The sequence below is a fragment of the Oncorhynchus clarkii genome, chromosome 15 (assembly GCF_045791955.1).
Source record: "Oncorhynchus clarkii lewisi isolate Uvic-CL-2024 chromosome 15, UVic_Ocla_1.0, whole genome shotgun sequence".
NCBI lineage: Eukaryota > Metazoa > Chordata > Actinopteri > Salmoniformes > Salmonidae > Oncorhynchus > Oncorhynchus clarkii.
This window is the reverse complement of record NC_092161.1, coordinates 1,327,848-1,352,003: the sequence shown is the minus strand read 5'-3', so window position 1 is coordinate 1,352,003 and position 24,156 is coordinate 1,327,848. Positions and strand designations below refer to the sequence as shown.

The 24,156-nt window shown below is 41.1% G+C and overlaps 1 protein-coding gene across 3 annotated transcripts in view; it reads left to right on the top strand.

Moving 5' to 3' along the window:
• The window catches only part of LOC139366863 (1-phosphatidylinositol 4,5-bisphosphate phosphodiesterase delta-1-like), a 77,785-nt gene extending 53,970 nt beyond the window's left edge, over positions 1-23,815 (top strand). For 2 of the 3 annotated variants that reach the window (XM_071104558.1, XM_071104559.1), the window contains exons 5-14: positions 2,188-2,389; positions 3,282-3,426; positions 3,790-3,942; positions 9,165-9,332; positions 10,393-10,549; positions 11,034-11,150; positions 19,109-19,287; positions 21,475-21,610; positions 21,867-22,016; positions 22,134-23,811. In XM_071104558.1, coding sequence (XP_070960659.1) covers positions 2,188-2,389; positions 3,282-3,426; positions 3,790-3,942; positions 9,165-9,332; positions 10,393-10,549; positions 11,034-11,150; positions 19,109-19,287; positions 21,475-21,610; positions 21,867-22,016; positions 22,134-22,225 — 1,499 coding nt within the window. In that variant the 3' untranslated portion in view covers positions 22,226-23,811. Of the gene's footprint in view, positions 1-2,187; positions 2,390-3,281; positions 3,427-3,789; positions 3,943-9,164; positions 9,333-10,392; positions 10,550-11,033; positions 11,151-19,108; positions 19,288-21,474; positions 21,611-21,866; positions 22,017-22,133 lie in introns of all 3 variants that reach the window. The other variant, XM_071104557.1, reaches the window with a different exon arrangement.
• Positions 23,816-24,156: the final 341 nt, after the last annotated feature.

Here is a 24,156-nt window from a genome sequence, read left to right as displayed (position 1 = left end):
GTTCTGACTCAATACGAGCTGTATCACTCAGGTGAGGAGAGATGCTCTAGTTCTGACTTAATATGATCTGGATGACTCAGGTGAGGAGAGATGCTCTAGTTCTGACTTAATATGATCTGGATGACTCAGGTGAGGAGAGATGCTCTAGTTCTGACTCAATATGATCTGGATGACTCAGGTGAGGAGAGATGCTTTAGTTCTGACTCAATATGATCTGGATGACTCAGGTGAGGAGAGATGCTCTAGTCACTATATAAGGGAGCATGTACACTGAGTGTACAAAACATTAAGAACATCCATGACAGACTGACCAGGTGAATCCAGGTGAAAACTATGATCCCTTAGTGATGTCACATGTTAAATCCACTTCAATCAGTGTAGATGAAGGGGAGGAGACAGGTTAAAGAAGGATTTTTAAGCCTTGAGACAATTGAGACATGGATTGTGTATGTGTGCCATTCAGAAGGTGAATGTGCAAGACCAGTTTGAGTGTGTCAAGAATTGCAATGCTGCTCGGTTTTTCACACTGTAAAGTTTCCCATATCTATCAAGAATGGTTCACCACCCTAAGGGCATCCAGCCAATTTGACACAACTGTGGGAAGCATTGGAGTCAACATCAACAACAACAACATTGTCCCTGTGGAATGCTTTCCACACCTTGTAGACTTCATACCCTGACACATTTAGGCTGTTCTGGGGGCAAAAGGGGGTACAACTCAATATTAGGAAGATGTTCCTAATGTTTTGTACACTCATTTTACTGTACGTAAGAATGCAGTATTCAATGGCAGCATACAGTTTTATGGTATTCTATGAATGTGCTAAAATACTTTGTGTATTTCTGAGGCACCTTTCCATTATAGGATAAATTATATACATTGCCTTCACAAAGTATTCATTCCTCGACTTGATTAAATTTATGTATTTTTCTCACCCATTTACACAGAATACCACATAATGACGAAGTGAAAACAGTTTTTTTTTTTTTTCAGATTTATTTAAAATGAAATACAGAAATGTCTTATTTACATAAGTATTCACACCCCTGAGTCAAAACATGTTAGAATCACCTTTGACAGCTATTACAGCTGTTAATCTTTCTGGGTAAGTCTCTAAGATTTCCACACCTGAATTGTGCAACATTTCCCCATTATTCTTCTCAAAATTCTTCAAGCTCCGTCAAATTGGTTGTTGATCATTGATATAAAGTGGCTATAAATGAATAAAAACAAAAGCTTGCCTTGATTTGGAAACTATAGCCAGTTAGCTAACATGGCATCCCTCTCTGCTTGAGTAGGCTAAACGTGAAGGAAAAAAATCTCTCTCTCTCTCTCTCTCTCTCTCTCTCTCTCTCTCTCTCTCTCTCTCTCTCTCTCTCTCTCTCTCTCTCTCTCTCTCTCTCTGTCTCTCTCTCTCTCTCTCTCTCTCTCTCTCTCTCTCTGTGTCTCTCTGTCTCTCTCTCTCTCTCTGTCTCTCTCTCTCTCTGTCTCTCTCTCTCTCTCTCAGAGGAGGAGGACGGAAACTAGCTGTCTTCCGGCCTCATGGTGAAATCCCTGAGCAGTTTCCTTCCTCTCTGGCAACTGAGTTAGGAAGGATGCCTGTATCTTTGTAGTGATGGGGTTTAATGATACACCATCCAGTGTAATTAATAACTTCACCATGCTGCAAGGGATATTCAATGTCTGCTTTTTTATTTTTACCCATCTACCAATAGGTGCCCTTCTTTGCGAGGCATTGGAAATCCTTGCTGGTCTTTGTGGTTGTATCTGTATTAAATTCACGGCTCGACTGAGGGACCTTACAGATCATTGTTTGTGTGGGGTACAGAGATGAGGTAGTCATTCAAAAATCATGTTAAACACTATTATTACATATGTGAATTTTTTAGTCCTGAATATATTTAGGCTTGCCATAACAAAGGGGTTGAATACCTACTGATTCAAGACATTTCAGCTTTTCATTTTTTATGATTTATTTGTATTTTTAGAAAAGCATAATTCAACTTTGACATTATGGGGTATTGTGTGTTGGCCAGTGACAAAATACATCTGAATTTAATCAATTTTCAATTCAGGCTGTAACACAACAAAATGTGTCAAGGAGTGTGAATACTTTCTGAAGGCACTGTATATCTGGGGGGGCTATTTCACAAGGCCCAATCGCCTAACTCATTCTGCCCCCCCAGCAAAGCAGAAGAATCACATGACCAAAGATGGCTTCCTGATGTACCTGCACCAGGAGGAGGGGTCTATCTTCAACCCCGCCCACAAGGAGGTGTTCCAGGATATGAGCCAGCCAATCAACCACTACTTCATCAGCTCCTCCCACAACACCTACCTGATGGAAGACCAGCTCAAAGGCCACAGCAGCACAGAGGCCTATATCAAGTAACCATGACAACCTCTAATTTAAACTAACCATACCTTACTACCTCTAATCTAAAACTAACCTTACTACCCAGCTGCACCGAGGCCTACATTTAAACCCCAAGGCATTTTGAATTCAAATACTTCTAGTACAAATCTGTCGTTCTGCCCCTGAACAGGCAGTTAACCCACTGTTCCCAGGCCGTCATTGAAAATAAGAATTTGTTCTTAACTGACTTGCCTGGTTAAATAAAGGTAAAATAAAAAATAAAAAAAATGAGAACACATCCCCACAGAGATTTGTGGCTGGGACGGAGGTTCACCTTCCAGCAGGACAATGACCCGAAGCATACTGCTAAAGCAACACTCGAGTGGTTTAAGGAGAAATATTTAAATGTCTTGGAATGGCACAGACCTCAATCCAATTGAGAATCTGTGGTATGACTTAAAGATTGGTGTACACTAGCAGAACCCATCCAACTAGAAGGAGATGAAGCAGTTTTGTCTTTTAGAATGGGCAAAATTCTCAGTAGCTAGACGTGCCAAGCTTATAGAGACATAACCCAAGAGACGTGCTGCTGTAATTGCTGCAAAATGTGGCTCTACAAAGTATTGACTTTGGGGGGGTGAATAATTATGCACGCTCAAGTGTCTTATTTCTTGTTTGTTCCACAATAAAACATATTTTGCATGTTGTGTACATCAAATGATACAAACCCCCCAAAAATCTATTTTAATTCCAGGTTGTAAGGCAACAAAATAGAAAAAATACCTTCGCAAGCCACTGCACAGTAGATAAAGTACTAGATAGAGTAAATATAGTACTATATACAGTAGATCTAGTACTAGAAACAGATTAAGTACTATTAGTAGTAGTACTGTATATGTGTGTTGATTGTGTTGTGGTCTTTAGGGCCCTGATGAAGAGTTGTCGCTGTGTGGAGTTAGACTGTTGGGACGGGGCCCATGGAGAGCCAATCATCTACCACGGCCACACCCTCACCTCCAAGGTCCTGTTTAAAGACGTCATCAAGGCCATCAAGGAGTATGCCTTCAAGGTAACCTTAACCCTAACTCATCAAGGAGTACTCCTTCAAGATCAGTATAACCCCTAACCCATGACCTTTAACCATAACCCCTGACTCTAAAGCCATTAAGGAGCACACCGTCAAGGTCAGTCTAACCCTGACTCTAAAGTTAACCCCTAACCCTAACTCATCAAGGAGTACTCCTTCAAGATCAGTATAACCCCTAACCCATGACCTTTAACCGTAACCCCTGACCCTGATCCTAACCTTAACCCCTAACTCTAACCCATCAAGGAGTACGCCTTCAAGGTTTCACCATGAAGTCAAACCGGCCCTGTGATGACCAGTAGAGATGGACATGACTGCTAATGTTATGTTGTTGTCCTCCCCCAGACATCAGAGTACCCAGTGATCCTGTCCCTGGAGAACCACTGTACACTGGAGCAGCAGAAACTGATGGCCAAGCACATGATCTCCATCCTGGGCAGCGCCCTGCTCACTTCACCCCTGGAGGACCAGATGCCCACTGCCTTCCCCTCACCCCAGGTCAGAGACTAACAGATAATCCATCCACCCATCCATCCATCCACCCACCCACCCACCCACCCACCCACCCACCCACCCACCCACCCACCCACCCACCCATCCATCCATCCATCCATCCATCCATCCATCAATCAGCCAATTCATCCACCTACCCATGCATCAACTCACCAATCCATCCATCCATCAATCAATCAATCAATTCATCCACCTACCCACTCATCAACCCACCAATCCATCCATCCAATCGTATTTGTTTTTCAACCCTCAGTGTTTAAAGCCTGGAGCTTCATAACCACATACCCAGTATTTTAAATATGAACGCTAAGAGGCAAGCCTAAACAAGTTGTGGATGTTAGACAGATGAAAGGCTCTAAGTCAGTACTGAGAATGTGAAGGAAGAACAATAACATCTTGTTTGACTGAGTGGGATAGGATTGGGGTTTTACGAGAAGGAATGTGATTTCCCTGCTAATAGTATCTGTCTGTTAGAGCCTGTCTGTCTATAGGGCTAACAGTATCTATCTGTTAGAGCCTGTCTGTCTATAGGGCTAACAGTATCTGTCTGTTAGAGCCTATCTATGAATCTATGTATTTAATTTATTCTATTTAACTAGGGAAGTTAGTTAAGAACAAATTCTTATTTACAATGACGGCCTACCAAAAGGTAGAAGGCCTCCTGCGAGGACAGGGGCTAGGCTTAAAAATAAAAATAAATTAAATTAAATATAGGACAAAACACACATCACAACAAGAGAGACAACACAACACTACATAAAGAGAGACCTTAGACAACAACACAGCATGGCAGCAACACATGATGAACACAGCATGGTAGCAACACATGATGAACACAGCATGGTAGCCACACAACATGACAACAGCATGGTAGCCACACAACATGACAACAGCATGGTAGCCACACAACATGGTAGCAACACAAAACATGGTACAAACATTATTGGTCCAGACAACAGCACAAAGGGCAAGAAGGTAGAGACAACAATACATCATGCAAAGCAGCTACAACTGTCAGTAAGAGGGTCCATGATTGAGTCTTTGAATGAAGAGAATGGAGATAAAACTGTCCAGTTGGAGTGTTTGTTGCAGCTCGTTCCAGTCGCTAGCTGCAGAGAACTGAAAAGATGAGCGATCCAGGGATGTGTGTGTTTTGGGGACCTTTTACAGAATGTGACTGGCAGAACGGGTGTTGAATGTGGAGGATGAGGGCTGCAGTAGATATCTCAGATAGGGGGGAGTGAGGCCTAAGAGGGTTTTATAAATAAGCATCAACCACTGGGTCTTGCAATGGGTATACAGAGATGACCAGTTTACAGAGGAGTATAGAGTGCAGTGATGTGTCCTATAAAGAGCATTGGTGGAAAATCTGATGGCCTAATGGTAAAGAACATCTATCCACTCGAGAGCACCCTTACCTGCCGATCTATAAATGACGTCTCCGTAATCTAACATGGGTAGGATGGTCATCTGAATCAGGGTTAGTTTGGCAGCTGGGGTGAAAGAGGAATGATTACGATAGAGGAAACCAAGTCTAGATGTAACTTTAGCCTGCAGCTTTGATATGTGCTGAGAGAAGGACAGTGTACACACTAGCCATACTCCAAAGTACTTGTATGAGGTGACTACCTCAAGCTCTAAACCCTCAGAGGTAGTAATCACACTGGTTTGGAGAGGGGCATTCTTCTTACCAAACCACATGACCTTTGTTTTTGGAAGTGTAGTTTAAGACTGTATCATCTGCATATACATGGATGAGAGAGCTTCCTTCTGCCTGAGCTGTATTGTTGATGTAAATTGAGAAGAGCGTGGTGCCTAGGATTGAGCCTTGGGGTACTCCCTTGATGACAGACAGTGGCTGAGACACCAGATGTTCTGACTTTATACACTGCACTCTTTGAGAGAGGTAGTTATCAAACCAGGCCAAAGACCCCTCAGACACCAAAACTCCTTAGCCGGCCCACAAGAATGGAATGGTCTACCGTATCAAAAGCTTTGGCCAAGTCAATAAAAATAGCAGCACAACATTGCTTAGAATCAAGGGCAGTGGTGACATCATTTGACCTATAAGGTTGCAATGACACATCCATAAGCGGAAACCAGATTGCATAAAAGAGAGAATACTATAGACATCAAGAAAGCCAGTCAGTTGATTATTGACAAGTTTTTCCAACACTTTTGATGAACAGGGCAAAATAGAAATAGGCCTATACCAGTTAAGATCAGCTTGATCTCCCCCTTTAAATAAAGGACAATCCGTGGCTGCCTTCGAAGCAATGGGAACCTCCCCAGAAAGGAGAGACAGGTTAAAACGGTCAGAGATAGGCTTGGTGATGAAAGGGGCAGCAACTTTAAAGAAGAAAGGGTCTAAACCATCTGACCCAGATGTATTATTTTGGGGTCAAGTTTAAGGCGCTCCTTTAGCACCTCAGACTCAGTGACTGCCTACAGGGAGAACCTTTGTAGCGGGGCAGGGGAAAAGAGGGAGGAGCATCAGGGCTAGTCGAATTAGAAGGTGTGGGAGATGAGGAAATGTTGGACGGGCAAGGAGGCATGGCCTAGTCAAATAGGAATCCTGACTTAATGAAGTGGTGATTAAAGAGCTCAGCCATGTTCTTCTTGTCAGTAACAACCACATCATCAACATTAAGGAACATTGGCAGCTGTGAGGAGGAGGATTTATTCTCCAGGTCTTTAACCATTTTCAATAACTTCTTGGGGTTAGATCCACAGAGAGAGAACTGCTCCTTAAAGTAACTAACTTTGGCCTTCCGGAATTGCCTGAGTGCACTTATTTCTCCTTTGCCTGAACGAGAGCCAGTCAGCCTGATTATGCCGAGCCTTTCGCCAAATGGTATTCTTGAGATGGAGTAACTCTAACGGATCACGGTCAAACCTGTTTTTAATTCTCATTTTCTTTACAGGGGCAAAATCATAATCTTTGACAAGGGATCTATACCCTTTTAAAGAGGCCAGACCATGAAGGACATGATAGATCAGGAAATTATAGATCAGGACATGATAGATCAGGAAATTATAGATCAGGACATTATAGATCAGGACATGATAGATCAGGACATTATAGATCAGGACATTATAGATCAGGACATTATAGACCAGGACATTATAGATCAGGACATTATAGATCAGGAAATTATAGATCAGGACATTATAGATCAGGAAATTATACACCAGGACATTATAGACCAGGACATTATAGATCAGGACATTATAGATCAGGAAATTATAGATCAGGACATGATAGATCAGGAAATTATAGATCAGGACATTATAGATCAGGGCATTATAGACCAGGACATTATAGATCAGGAAATTATAGATCAGGACATGATAGATCAGGAAATTATACATCAGGACATTATAGACCAGGACATTATAGATCAGGACATTATAGATCAGGAAATTATAGATCAGGACATGATAGATCAGGAAATTATAGATCAGGACATTATAGATCAGGGCATTATAGACCAGGACATTATAGATCAGGAAATTATAGATCAGGACATGATAGATCAGGAAATTATAGATCAGGACATTGTAGATCAGGACATTATAGACCAGGACATTATAGATCAGGAAATTATAGACCAGGACATTATAGATCAGGACATTATAGATCAGGACATTATAGACCAGGACATTATAGATCAGGACATTATAGATCAGGAAATTATAGATCAGGACATTATAGATCAGGACATTATAGATCAGGAGATTATAGACCAGGACATTATAGATCAGGACATTATAGATCAGGACATTATAGACCAGGACATTATAGATCAGGAAATTATACATCAGGAGATTATAGACCAGGACATTATAGATCAGGACATTATAGATCAGGAAATTTTAGACCAGGACATTATAGATCAGGAAATTATAGATCAGGACATGATAGATCAGGAAATTATACATCAGGACATTATAGATCAGGACATTATAGATCAGGACATTATAGACCAGGACATTATAGATCAGGAAATTATACATCAGGAGATTATAGACCAGGACATTATAGATCAGGACATTATAGATCAGGAAATTATACATCAGGAGATTATAGATCAGGAAATTATAGATCAGGACATGATAGATCAGGAAATTATACATCAGGACATTATAGACCAGGACATTATAGATCAGGACATTATAGATCAGGAAATTATAGATCAGGACATGATAGATCAGGAAATTATAGATCAGGACATTATAGATCAGGGCATTATAGACCAGGACATTATAGATCAGGAAATTATAGATCAGGACATGATAGATCAGGAAATTATAGATCAGGACATTGTAGATCAGGACATTATAGACCAGGACATTATAGATCAGGAAATTATAGACCAGGACATTATAGATCAGGACATTATAGATCAGGACATTATAGACCAGGACATTATAGATCAGGACATTATAGATCAGGAAATTATACATCAGGACATTATAGATCAGGACATTATAGATCAGGAGATTATAGACCAGGACATTATAGATCAGGACATTATAGATCAGGACATTATAGACCAGGACATTATAGATCAGGAAATTATACATCAGGAGATTATAGACCAGGACATTATAGATCAGGACATTATAGATCAGGAAATTTTAGACCAGGACATTATAGATCAGGAAATTATAGATCAGGACATGATAGATCAGGAAATTATACATCAGGACATTATAGACCAGGACATTATAGATCAGGACATTATAGATCAGGAAATTATAGATCAGGACATGATAGATCAGGAAATTATACACCAGGACATTATAGATCAGGACATTATAGATCAGGACATTATAGATCAGGAAATTATAGATCAGGACATTATAGATCAGGACATTATAGATCAGGACATTATAGACCAGGACATTATAGATCAGGAAATTATACATCAGGAGATTATAGACCAGGACATTATAGATCAGGACATTATAGATCAGGAAATTTTAGATCAGGACATGATAGATCAGGAAATTATACACCAGGACATTATAGATCAGGACATTATAGATCAGGACATTATAGATCAGGAAATTAAAGATCAGGACATTATAGACCAGGACATTATAGATCAGGACATTATAGATCAGTACATTATAGATCAGGACATCAGACTAATTTGATGATCTATAACATCTCCGTCAACACAAGGTCTGTCTCTGTGTAGGACTTGAAGGGTCGGTTCATCGTCAAGGGGAAACGTCTGAACAAGCTGGATGCCGTCTTCAGCAATACTAGTCCTGGAGTAGAGGAAGACTGTGTCTCTGAGGAGGACGAGGCTGCAGAGACCAGCAACTCCAAGACAGACTCCAACGGACAGAAGGCCAAAGCCAAGGTACGGTAACACGCTGCTGTGGTGCCAAGGTAGATGGCACCCTATTCCCGAATAGTGCACTACCAGGGCACATAGGACTTTGGTCAAAAGTAGCTCACTATAATCATACATGGGACTTATATAGTGCTTTTCAAGGACCCAAAGTTGCTTTACAATTCTAAAAACAACAAAACATGGGTCAAAACAAAACATCAGACTAATTAAGACATGAATATAGAGAGAGGTGGACTCAGAGACATCAGACTAAACAAGACATGAATATAGAGAGGGGTGGACTCAGAGACATCAGACTAAACAAGACATGAATATAGAGAGGGGTGGACTCAGAGACATCAGACTAAACAAGACATGAATATAGAGAGGGGTGGACTCAGAGACATCAGACTAAACAAGACATGAATATAGAGAGGGGTGGACTCAGAGATGACATCAGACTAAACAAGACATGGATATAGAGAGGGGTGGACTCAGAGACATCAGACTAAACAAGACATGAATATAGAGAGGGGTGGACTCAGAGACATCAGACTAAACAAGACATGAATATAGAGAGGGGTGGACTCAGAGACATCAGACTAAACAAGACATAAATATAGAGAGGGGTGGACTCAGAGACATCAGACTAAACAAGACATGAATATAGAGAGGGGTGGACTCAGAGAAGGGAATGTGATGTTTCAGTGTATGTGGCGCTCGAGGATTGGGTTTAGGATACCAACCCGTCTTTAGGGTAAGGGGCGGGGTTGGGGTTTTCATACAAACCCGGTTTAGGGTAAGGGATGCGATTGGTGTTATTATATGAACCCGGTTTAGGGTAAAGGGCGGGGTTGGGGTGTTGTTTCTGACATAGTCATGCTACTGTGTTGCTTTGCACATACACCCCCAACAGGGACAAGGCATGCTGGATTAGCTGCACAACTGTCCTCAGAACAACTAGTGCCATTTCAAATGACAAGCCCTATGCCAAGGAAAACACACATGTGGATACTTTGACAGAAATCCATTTATAACATCTCTATTTCTGTAGATATTATAAACATGATGTCTTATTGCTTTTCAGAAGTCAAAGATCAAGCTAGCCAAGCAGCTGTCTGACCTGGTGATCTACTGTAAGAGTGTCCACTTCTCAGGGTTTGAGCACGCTAAAGACAACCAGGCCTTCTATGAGATGTCCTCCTTTAAAGAGAGCAAGGCTGTTAACCTGGCTGAGACAGCAGGTAAAACCCTCTGTTCTGTTACAGCAAGCCTGAATAACATCAAACCTGAATAAAATCAATCCTGAATATCATCAAGCCTGAATAACATCAAACCTGAATAACATCAAACCTGAATAACATCAAGCCTGAATAACAGGGCCTGTACAATAGACATGCATTCATTATGCATATTTTAGAAATCAGCTTTCATTATGCATATTCTAAAAACCGGCTTTCATTTGGCATATTCTAGAGAACAGTTTTCATTATGCATATTCTTGAGAACAGTTTTCATTATGCATATTTTAGAAATCAGCTTTCATTAAGCATATTCTAAAAATCGGCTTTCATTTGGCATATTCTAGAGAACAGCTTTCATTATGCATATTCTTGAGAACAGTTTTCATTATGCATATTCTAGAGAACAGCTTTCATTACGCATATTCTAGAGAACAGTTCTTACAATGATTGCACCACTAACCTGTCTGGTTTACCTCTCTCCAAGTGAACGCCTTTATCCACCACAACATGACCAAGCTGAGCCGTATCTACCCAGCTGGCTCCAGAACAGACTCCTCCAACTACAACCCTGTTCCCCTGTGGAACGCAGGCTGTCAGATAGGTACTGTAGACCTACTAACAGAGTTGGGGAGGCTACTTTCTAAATGCAATCCGTTACAGTTAGCAGTCACATGTTGTAATCAGTGATGTAACTTTTAGATTACCCAAACTAAGTAACGTTACTTTCTCCTTAAGGAGCACAGGTTATTTGCATTTGTATTTATTATGGATCCCCATTAGTTGCTGCCAGCCTACACTTCTTAATTAAATTCAACCATTATTGGGTTAAAATAAGCGTATACAGTCGAAGTCGGAAGTTTACATACACTTAGGTTGAAGTCATTGGAACTTGTTTTTCAACCACTCCACAAATTTCTTGTTAACAAACTATAGTTTTGGGAAGTTGGTTAGGACATCTACTTTGTGAATGACAAACGTAATTTTTCAGCTTGGAAAATTCCAGAAGATTAGGTAATGGCTTTAGAAGCTTCTGATAGGCTAATTGACATAATTTGAGTCAATTGGATGTGCACCTGTGCATGTATTTCAAGGCCTACCTTCAGACTCAGTGCCTCTTTGCTTGACATCATGGGACAATCTATTTTTTTTAGATCTCCACAAGGCTGGTTCATCCTTGGGAGCAATTTCCAAACACCTGAAGGTACCACGTTCATCTGTACAAACAATAGTACGCAAGTATAAACACCATCGGACCATCATACCTCTCAGGAAGGAGACGCATTCTGTCTCCTAGAGATGAACATACTTTGGTGCGATAAGTGCAACTTAATCCCCGAACAACAGCAAAGGATCTTGTGATGATGGTGAGGAAACAGATTCAAAAGTATCTATATCCACAGTAAAACAATGGCACATGGGGACTAAGATCATACTTTTTGGAGAAATGTCCTCTGGTCTGATGAAACTTTTTGGCCATATTGATATATATAATGACCATCATTATGTTTAGAGGAAAAAAGGGGGAGGCTTGCAAGCCGAAGAACACCATCCCAACCATGAAGCACGGAGGTGGCAGCATCATGTTGTGGGGGTGCTTTGCCGCAGGAGGGACTGGTGCACTTCACAAAATAGACAGCATCATGAGGGAGGAAAGTTATGTGGATATATTGAAGCAACTTCTCAAGACATCAGTCAGGAAGTTAAAGCTTGGTTGCAAATGGGTCTTCCAAATGGACAATGACCCCAAGCATACTTCCAAAGTTGTTGCAAAATGGCTTAAGGACAACAAAGTCAAGGTATTGGAGTGGCCATCACAAAGCCCTAACCTCAATCCATTAGAACATTTGTGGGAAGAACAAGCGTGTGCGAGCAAGGAGGCCTACAAACCTGATTCAGTTACACCAGCTCTGTCAGGAGGAATGGGTCAAAATTCACCCCACTTATTGTGGGAAGCTTGTGGAAGGCTACCCGAAACATTTGGCACAAGTTAAACAATTTAAAGGCAATGCTACCAAATACTAATTGAGTGTATGTAAACTTCTGACCCACTGGGAATGTGATGTAAGAAATAAAAGCTGAAATAAATCATTCTCTCTACTATTATTCTGACATTTCACATTCTTAAAATAAAGTGATGATCCTAACTGACCTAAGACAGGGACTTTTTACTAGGATTAAATGTCAGGAATTGTGAAAAACTGAGTTTAAATGTATTTGGCTACGGTGTATGTGTATGTAAACTTCTGACTTCAACTGTATATGCCCACAGGGAGAAATGATGGAGCCTGTAAGTGTGACATAGACTATTTAAAACAAGTTGTTGTTTTGTTTTGCCTGGAATTAGTTCATAATTATTTGTTCACTTTTTAGGCCTTATCAATAATCAAGTTAATCTTGCTTATTGACAATGGTTGGCATGTCCATGCTCAGCCATAATGCAATTTACAGTAGGCTTATAGATCTGATCTGGACCATATCACCTCCACCCTACCTGACACCCTAGACCCACTCCAATTTGCTTACCGCCCAAATAGGTCCACAGACGATGCAATCTCAACCACACTGCACACTGCCCTAACCCATCTGGACAAGAGGAATACCTATGTGAGAATGCTGTTCATTGACTACAGCTCGGCATTCAACACCATAGTACCCTCCAAGCTCGTCATCAAGCTCGAGACCCTGGGTCTCGACCCCGCCCTGTGCAACTGGGTACTGGACTTCCTGACGGGCCGCCCCCAGGTGGTGAGGGTAGGCAACAACATCTCCTCCCCGCTGATCCTCAACACTGGGGCCCCACAAGGGTGCGTTCTGAGCCCTCTCCTGTACTCCCTGTTCACCCACGACTGCGTGGCCACGCACGCCTCCAACTCAATCATCAAGTTTGCGGACGACACAACAGTGGTAGGCTTGATTACCAACAACGACGAGACGGCCTACAGGGAGGAGGTGAGGGCCCTCGGAGTGTGGTGTCAGGAAAATAACCTCACACTCCATGTCAACAAAACTAAGGAGATGATTGTGGACTTCAGGAAACAGCAGAGCGAACACCCCCCTATCCACATCGATGGAACAGTAGTGGAGAGGGTAGCAAGTTTTAAGTTCCTCGGCATACACATCACAGACAAACTGAATTGGTCCACTCACACAGACAGCATTGTGAAGAAGGCGCAGCAGCGCCTCTTCAACCTCAGGAGGCTGAAGAAATTCGGCCTGTCACCAAAAGCACTCACAAACTTCTACAGATGCATAATCGAGAGCATCCTGGCGGGCTGTATCACCGCCTGGTACGGCAACTGCTCCGCCCTCAACCGTAAGGCTCTCCAGAGGGTAGTGAGGTCTGCACAACGCATCACCGGGGGCAAACTACCTGCCCTCCAGGACACCTACACCACCCGATGTCACAGGAAGGCCATAAAGATCATCAAAGACATCAACCACCCGAGCCACTGCCTGTTCACCCCGCTATCATCCAGAAGGCGAGGTCAGTACAGGTGCATCAAAGCTGGGACCGAGAGACTGAAAAACAGCTTCTATCTCAAGGCCATCAGACTGTTAAACAGCCACCACTAACATTGAGTGGCTGCTGCCAACACACTGACACTGACTCAACTCCAGCCACTTTAATAATGGGAATTGATGGGAAATGATGTAAATATATCACTAGCCACTTTAAACAATGCTACCTAATATAATGTTTACATACCCTACATTATTCATCTCATATGCATACGTATATACTGTACTCTATATCATCGACTGTATCCTTATGTAATACATGTATCACTAGCCACTTTAACTATGCCACTTTGTTTACATACTCATCTCATATGTATATACTGTACTCGATACCATCTACTGTATCTTGCCTATGCTGCTCTGTACCATCACTCATTCATATATCCTTATGTACATATTCTTTATCCCCTTACACTGTGTACAAGACAGTAGTTTTGGAATTGTTAGTTAGATTACTTGTTGGTTATTACTGCATTGTCGGAACTAGAAGCACAAGCATTTCGCTACACTCGCATTAACATCTGCTAACCATGTGTATGTGACAAATAAAATTTGATTTGATTTGATTTTAATGTAAGTTTTACTCCATACATTTTCCTATACATCGAAAAGTAGTGATTACATTTAGAGGAACAGAAAAATAGTCAAATTCACCGCTTATCAAGAGAACATCCCTGGTCATCCATACTGCCTCTGATCTGGTGGACTCACTAAACAGAGAACATCCCTGGTCATCCATACTGCATCTGATCTGGTGGACTCACTAAACAGAGAACATCCCTGGTCGTCCCTACTGCCTCTGATCTGGAGGACTCACTAAACAGAGAACATCCCTGGTCATCTCTACTGCCTCTGATCTGGTGGACTCACTAAACAGAAAACATCCCTGGTCGTCCCTACTGCCTCTGATCTGGAGGACTCACTAAACAGAGAACATCCCTGGTCATCCATACTGCCTCTGATCTGGTGGACTCACTAAACAGAGAACATCCCTGGTCTACTGCCTCTGATCTGGAGGACTCACTAAACAGAGAACATCCCTGGTCATCCCTACTGCCTTTGATCTGGAGGACTCACTAAACAGAAAACATCCCTGGTCATCCCTACTGCCTCTGATCTGGTGGACTCACTAAACAGAGAACATCCCTGGTCATCCCTACTGCCTCTGATCTGGTGGACTCACTAAACAGAGAACATCCCTGGTCATCCATACTGCCTCTGATCTGGTGGACTCACTAAACAGAGAACATCCCTGGTCATCCATACTGCCTCTGATCTGGTGGACTCACTAAACAGAGAACATCCCTGGTCATCACTACTGCCTCTGATCTGGAGGACTCACTAAACAGAGAACATCCCTGGTCATCCCTACTGCCTCTGATCTGGAGGACTCACTAAACAGAGAACATCCCTGGTCATCCCTACTGCCTCTGATCTGGAGGACTCACTGAACAGAGAACATCCCTGGTCATCCATACTGCCTCTGATCTGGAGGACTCACTAAACAGAGAACATCCCTGGTCATCCCTACTGCCTTTGATCTGGAGGACTCACTAAACAGAAAACATCCCTGGTCATCCCTACTGTCTCTGATCTGGAGGAATCACTAAACAGAGAACATCCCTGGTAATCCCTACTGCCTCTGATCTGGAGGACTCACTAAACAGAGAATATCCCTGGTCATCACTACTGCCTCTGATCTGGAGGACTCACTAAACAGAGAACATCACTGGTCATCACTACTGCCTCTGATCTGGAGGACTCACTAAACAGAGAACATCCCTGGTCGTCCTTACTGCCTCTGATCTGGAGGACTCACTAAACAGAGAACATCCCTGGTCATACCTACTGCCTCTGATCTGGTGGACTCACTAAACAGAGAACATCCCTGGTCATCCCTACTGCATCTGATCTGGAAGACTCACTAAATTGAGAACATCCCTGGTCATCCCTACTGCCTCTGATCTGGAGGACTCACTAAACAGAGAACATCCCTGGTCATCCCTACTGCCTCTGATCTGGAGGACTCACTAAACAGAGAACATCCCTGGTCATCCCTACTCTCTCTGATCTGGAGGACTCGCTAAACAGAGAACATCCCTGGTCATCCATACTGCCTCTGATCTGGAGGACTCACTAAACAGAGAACATCCCTGGTCATCCCTACTGCCTTTGATCTGGAGGACTCACTAAACAGAAAACATCCCTGGTCATCCCTACTGTCTCTGATCTGGAGGAATCACTAAACAGAGAACATCCCTGGTAATCCCTACTGCCTCTGATCTGGAGGACTCACTAAACAGAGAATATCCCTGGTCATCACTACTGCCTCTGATCTGGAGGACTCACTAAACAGAGAACATCACTGGTCATCACTACTGCCTCTGATCTGGAGGACTCACTAAACAGAGAACATCCCTGGTCGTCCTTACTGCCTCTGATCTGGAGGACTCACTAAACAGAGAACATCCCTGGTCATACCTACTGCCTCTGATCTGGTGGACTCACTAAACAGAGAACATCCCTGGTCATCCCTACTGCATCTGATCTGGAAGACTCACTAAATTGAGAACATCCCTGGTCATCCCTACTGCCTCTGATCTGGAGGACTCACTAAACAGAGAACATCCCTGGTCATCCCTACTCTCTCTGATCTGGAGGACTCGCTAAACAGAGAACATCCCTGGTCATCCCTACTGCCTCTGATCTGGAGGACTCGCTAAACAGAGAACATCAATGGTCATCCCTACTGCCTATGATGTGGTGGACTCACTAAACAGAGAACATCCCTGGTCATCCCTACTGCCTCTGATCTGGAGGACTCACTAAACAGAGAACATCCTTGGTCATCCCTGCTGCCTCTGATCTGGTGGACTCACTAAACAGAGAACATCCCTGGTCGTCCCTACTGCCTCTGATCTGGAGGACTCACTAAACAGAGAACATCCCAGAGAACATCCCTGGAGAGAACATCCCTGGTCCTCCCTACTGCCTCTGATCTAGAGGACTCACTAAACAGAGAACATCCCTGGTCATCCCTACTGCCTCTGATCTGGAGGGCTCACTAAACAGAGAACATCCCTGGTCATCCCTACTGCCTCTGATCTGGAGGACTCCCAAAACAGAGAACATCCCTAGTCATCCCTACTGCCTCTGATCTGGAGGACTGAGTAAACAGGGAACATCCCTGGTCATCCCTACTGCCTCTGATCTGGAGGACTCACTAAACAGAGAACATCCCTGGTCATCCCTACTGCCTCTGATCTGGAGGACTCACTAAACAGGGGACATCCCTAGTCATCCCTACTGCCTCTGATCTGGAGGACTCACTTATCAGAGAACATCCCTGGTCATCAATACTGCCTCTGATCTGACGGACTCACTAAACAGCGAACATCCCTGGTCATCCCTACTGCCTCTGATCTGGTGGACTCACTAAACAGAGAACATCCCTGGTCATCCCTACTGCCTCTGATCTGGTGGACTCACTAAACAGAGAACATCCTTGGTCATCCCTACTGCCTCTGATCTGTCAGATCGTTACAGTAGACCTACTACCATCCCATCTGCAAGATAGTTACAGTAGACCTACTACCATCTGCCAGATAGTTACAGTAGACCTACTACCATCCCATCTGCCAGGTAGTTACAGTAGACCTACTACCATCTGTCAGATAGTTGCAGTAGACCTACTACCATCCCATCTGCAAGATAGTTACAGTAGACCTACTACCATCTGCCAGATAGTTACAGTAGACCTACTACCATCCCATCTGCCAGGTAGTTACAGTAGACCTACTACCATCCCATCTGTCAGATAGTTACAGTAGACCTACTACCATCTGTCAGATAGTTGCAGTAGACCTACTACTATCCCATCTGCCAGGTAGTTACAGTAGACCTACTACCATCCCATCTGCCAGATAGTTACAGTAGACCTACTACCATCTGTCAGATAGTTACAGTAGACCTACTACCATCTGTCAGATAGTTACAGTAGACCTACTACCATCCCATCTGCCAGATAGTTACAGTAGACCTACTACCATCCCATCTGCCAGATAGTTACAGTAGACCTACTACCATCCCATCTGTCAGATAGTTACAGTAGACCTACTACCATCCCATCTGCCAGATAGTTACAGTAGACCTACTACCATCTGTCAGATAGTTACAGTAGACCTACTACCATCTGTCAGATAGTTGCAGTAGACCTACTACCATCCCATCTGCCAGATAGTTACAGTAGACCTACTACCATCCCATCTGCCAGATAGTTACAGTAGACCTACTACCATCTGTCAGATAGTTACAGTAGACCTACTACCATCTGTCAGATAGTTACAGTAGACCTACTACCATCCCATCTGCCAGGTAGTTACAGTAGACCTACTACCATCCCATCTGCCAGATAGTTACAGTAGACCTACTACCATCCCATCTGCCAGATAGTTACAGTAGACCTACTACCATCCCATCTGCCAGATAGTTACAGTAGACCTACTACCATCTGTCAGATAATTGCAGTAGACCTACTACCATCCCATCTGCCAGATAGTTACAGTAGACCTACTACCATCCCATCTGCCAGATAGTTACAGTAGACCTACTACCATCCCATCTGCCAGATAGTTACAGTAGACCTACTACCATCCCATCTGCCAGATAGTTACAGTAGACCTACTACCATCCCATCTGCCAGATAGTTACAGTAGACCTACTACCATCTGCCAGATAGTTACAGTAGACCTACTACCATCCCATCTGCCAGATAGTTACAGTAGACCTACTACCATCCCATCTGCCAGATAGTTACAGTAGACCTACTACCATCTCATCTGCCAGATAGTTGCAGTAGACCTACTACCATCTGTCAGATAGGTACTATCTTGTGAATTAGACTTATATTTACGAATCCTTTGATCATTTTGACATGACCAATGTCTCTACATACTTGTGTCACATTATTCCTCTTTTTCAATAAATGCATGAAAATGCTTTATTGATCGATTCTTTATTGATTATGATTTGTCTCTCCAGTGGCGCTGAACTTCCAGACTCCCTCTAAGGAGATGGACCTGAACCAGGGCCGGTTCCGGTCCAACGGGGTGAGTGGATACTTCCTGAAGCCTGACTTCCAGAGATACCCTGGGACAGAGTTTGACCCAACGACCCTCACCAAGGGACCCTGGCTCAAACGTAAGACCTTCCACATCATGGTGAGTAAGACTTTGCTATATTGTGTTGTATATTATAGTGTTATATATTATAGTGTGATATATATTATAGTGTGTTATATATTATACTGTTATATATTAAAGTGTGTTATATAGTATAGTGTGTTATATATTATAGTGTTATATATTATAGTGTGTTATATATTATAGTGTGTTATATATTATAGTGTGTTATATATTATAGTGTGATATATATTATAGTGTGTTATATATTATAGTGTTATATATTATAGTGATATATATTATACTGTTATATACTATAGTGTGTTATATATTATATATGTTATATATGTATATATGTTATATTTTGTTATATATTATAGTGTTGTATATTATAGTGTTATATATTATAGTGTGTATATAATATAGTGTTATATATAATAGTGTGTATATAATATAGTGTTATATATAATAGTGTGTATATATTATAGTGTTATATATTATAGTGCTATATATTATAGTTTTATATATCTTAGTGTGTTATATATTATAGTGTTGTATATTATAGTGTTATATATTATAGTGTGTATATAATATAGTGTTATATATAATAGTGTGTATATAATATAGTGTTATATATAATAGTGTGTATATAATATAGTGTTATATATAATAGTGTGTATATATTATAGTGCTATATATTATAGTTTTATATATCTTAGTGTGTTATATATTATAGCGTTGTATATTATAGTGTTATATATAATAGTGTGTATATATTATAGTGTTATATATCATAGTGTGTTATATATTACAGTGTGTATATATTATAGTGCTATATATTATAGTTTTATATATTATAGTGCTATATATTATAGTTTTATATATCTTAGTGTGTTATATATTATAGTGTTATATATTATAGTGTGTATATAATATAGTGTTATATTTTATCGTGTGTATATAATATAGTGTTATATATTACACTGTAATATATCATAGTGTGTATATAATATAGTGTTATATATAATAGTGTGTATATAATATAGTGTGTATATATTATAGTGCTATATATTATAGTTTTATATATCTTAGTGTGTTATATATTATAGTGTATATATGTTTTAGTATTATATATTATATTGTTATATATTATAGTGTGTTATATATTATAGTGTTATATGTTATAGTGTTATATATCATAGTGTGTTATATATTATAGTGGATATATGTTATAGTTTTATATATTATAGTGTGTATATATTATAGTGTGTTATATATTCTAGTGTTATATATTATAGTGTGTTATATATTATTGTGTATATATGTTATAGTGCTTTATATTATAGTGTTATAAATGATAGTGTGTATATATTATAGCGTTATATATCATAGTGTGTTATATATTATAGTGTGTTGTATATTATAGTGTTGAATATTATTGTGTGTGTATATTATAGTGTGTTATATATTATAGTGTTATATATTATAGTGTTATATATTGTAGTGTGTGTATATTATAGTGTGTTATATATTATAGTGTTATATATTATAGTGTTATATATTGTAGTGTGTGTATATTATAGTGTTATACATTATTGTGTGTGTATATTATCGTGTTATACATTATAGCGTGTATATATTATAGTGTGTATATATTGTAGTTTGTATATATTATAGTGTTATATATTATAGTGTGTATATATTCTATTGAATTGTGATATATATTATGATATTATAGTGTATTATATGAGTGTAACATCACCGAATGTATTACAATAGCTACTTGTTGAACACAGTGAAGACAACTACAGAGATTGATTAATACATTTGCAATATATTCATCACATAAATTAGATGAGTTTCTGTCAAGTACGTCTATGTTGTGATATTAATTGTATATTTTATCTAAGAGTCAGAGGTTTTATTGTTGTTACCCACATGACTCCTATTAAACTTTTCTCAGAAGGTATTTTAGTAACACTACTGAGATTAATTGTGTGTCAAACAATAAGACTTGATTGAATTGAGAGTTGAGATGTGATTCATTATCTTGTGTACAGCACTACAGAACATCAAATCAATGCTGCTTTGAATGAGGCTTTCTGTCATAGACCTCAAGTGTGTGTCTGTGTGTGTGTGTGTGTGTGTGTGTGTGTGTGTGTGTGTGTGTGTGTGTGTGTGTGTGTGTGTGTGTGTGTGTGTGTGTATGCCTACGTGTGTCTTCAGGTGATCTCAGCCCAGCAGCTGCCCAAGCTAGACAAGGACAAGTGTAAATCCATTGTGGACCCGCTGGTTAAAGTGGAGATCGATGGTGTTCCAGCTGACACGTGCAGCAAGGAGACACGCTCCATCGAGAACAATGGTGAGAGACACACAACCACACTCACACACACACACACACAACCACACACAGACACACACAACCACACACACACACACACAACCACACACACACACACACTCACATCCACACTCACACACAACTACTCACACTGCAGGTTTTAAAACCTGGTGAGAGGTTGCAGGTTAAATGTGGAATGATGTTCCACTCTGCAAGTTAAATGTGGAATGATGTTCCTCTGTGCAGGTTAAATGTGGAATGATGTTCCTCTCTGCAGGTTTTAACCCCATGTGGAATGAGACGTTCCAGTTTGACATCCATGTACCAGAGCTTGCCCTGGTCCGCTTCCTGGTTGAAGACTATGACTCCACCTCACAGAACGACCTGATTGGACAGTACTGCCTGCCACTCACCAGTATACAGAACGGTAATCTCCATCTCTCTCTCTCTCTCTCTCTCTCTCTCTCTCTCTCTCTCTCTCTCTCTCTCTCTCTCTCTCTCTCGCCATTGCTGACTTACTCAAACCTCACGTCCTGTTTCCCAGGTTACCGCCACGTCCCTCTTCTCACCAAGCATGGTGATGTCATCCCCTCAGCCGGCTTGTTTGTTCACCTCATGCTGCTGGATGCCAAATAGACCCCGTCCACTTCACACCGACCCCACCAACATCAAACTAACCTCTCCCACATACTACTGACTCCTCCCACATAACACAGACCCCTCCCACACCACTAAGGACTCCTCCAACATTGTAATGTCTCTTCTCACACCAAAAGGACTACTCCCACATCAAACTAACTCCTCCCACACACACGGACCCCTGAAAACGTGTGTTTTTGCATCTATGCGGTAGGTGGGTCTGACATGCTAAGTTGCTTTTTAAAAGTATTGTATGTGAATGATACAAGCAAGTAAAGGATCCTATTGAAAGTAGGTAGTATGTCCCTAGTCCTATAGAGAGTAGTTAGTATGTTGCTGGCCCAATAGAGGGTAGTTATTATGTTAGGGATCCTATAGAGGGTAGTTCGTATGTTACTGGTCCTATAGGGAGAGGGCCGTTAGTATGTTGCTGGTCCTATAGAGTGTAGTTAGTATGTTGCTGGTCCTATAGAGAGTAGGTAGTATGTTGCTGGTCCTATAGAGAGTAGTTAGTATGTTGCTGGTCCCATAGAGAGTAGTTAGTGTGTTGCTGGTCCTATAGAGAGTAGTTAGTATGTTGTTGGTCCCATAGAGAGTAGTTAGTATGTTGCTGGTCCTATAGAGGGTAGTTAGCATGTTGCTGGTATTATATAGGGTAGTTAGTGTGTTGCTGGTCCTATAGAGGGTAGTTAACATGTTGCTGGTCCTATAGAGGGTAGTTAGCATGTTGCTGGTCCTACAGAGGGTAGTTAGTATGTTGCTGGTCCTATAGAGGGTAGTTAGCATGTTGCTGGTACTATATAGGGTAGTTAGTGTGTTGCTGGTCCTATAGAGGGTAGTTAACATGTTGCTGGTCCTATAGAGGGTAGTTAGTATGTTGCTGGTCCTATAGAGGGTAGTTAGCATGTTGCTGGTACTATAGATGGTAGTTAACATGTTGCTGGTCTTATAGAGGGTAGTTAACATGTTGCTGGTCCTATAGATGGTAGTTAACATGTTGCTGGTCCTATAGAGAGTAGTTAACATGTTGCTGGTCCCATAGAGAGTAGTTAGTATGTTGCTGGTCCTATAGATGGTAGTTAACATGTTGCTGGTCCTATAGAGAGTAGTTAACATGTTGCTGGTCCTATAGAGGGTAGTTATCATTCCTCCAGTCATGCGTTGAGGTGAGAGCTGTAGAAGTATTACTGACGTCTACTAGGGCTTTTTAATCAGAGACTAAAGGGAATCAGATAGACAAAACTATCTATGGATTGTAAAAAAGAAAAGCATACTTGATGCTTTAAAAATATATGACTAAAACGTTCTTAAAGTTTATCTGTTGTTTATTTTATAGGACAGAAAGTTTTGCTTCCTAACTGTTAGCATGACACAATATCACTGTTTCATTCTGCTGTTATTACATGTTACTTTAACCCTCCTTGTCTCTTCAAACAACGAAAACATTATGGTTCAATTGTACAAACAGCATTGTGTCTTTATAAAATGTGATTTTGTTGCAAATGACAATGTTTAAAAACAAATGTTTTAAATGATTATTCTGCTATCAATAATCAGCCAAATAAACAGCAATGGGCAAATTAGGAATACTTTGTCAGCACACGTCCATATTACATGATAATATTACCTGCTCATTTCCTGATGATGGCTCACCACTCTTCGTACTTGGCGACTTCAACCTCCTGACATCTGCCTGCGATTAATTTCTTTCCTCTCTTTGCCTCTTTTGACCTCACCCCTTCTCCCCTCCAACTCACAAGGCAGACAACATTAACTAATCTTTACTAAAGGCTGTCACGTGATGGTCACGTGCTGTCACAATCTTCTCTTTCTCTCGTTCTCTCTCTCTCGCTCCCTCTCTCTCTCTCTCTCTCTCTCTCTCTCTCTCTCGCTCTCTCTCTCCTGCTAAATCCTCCCTCCTGCCTTCT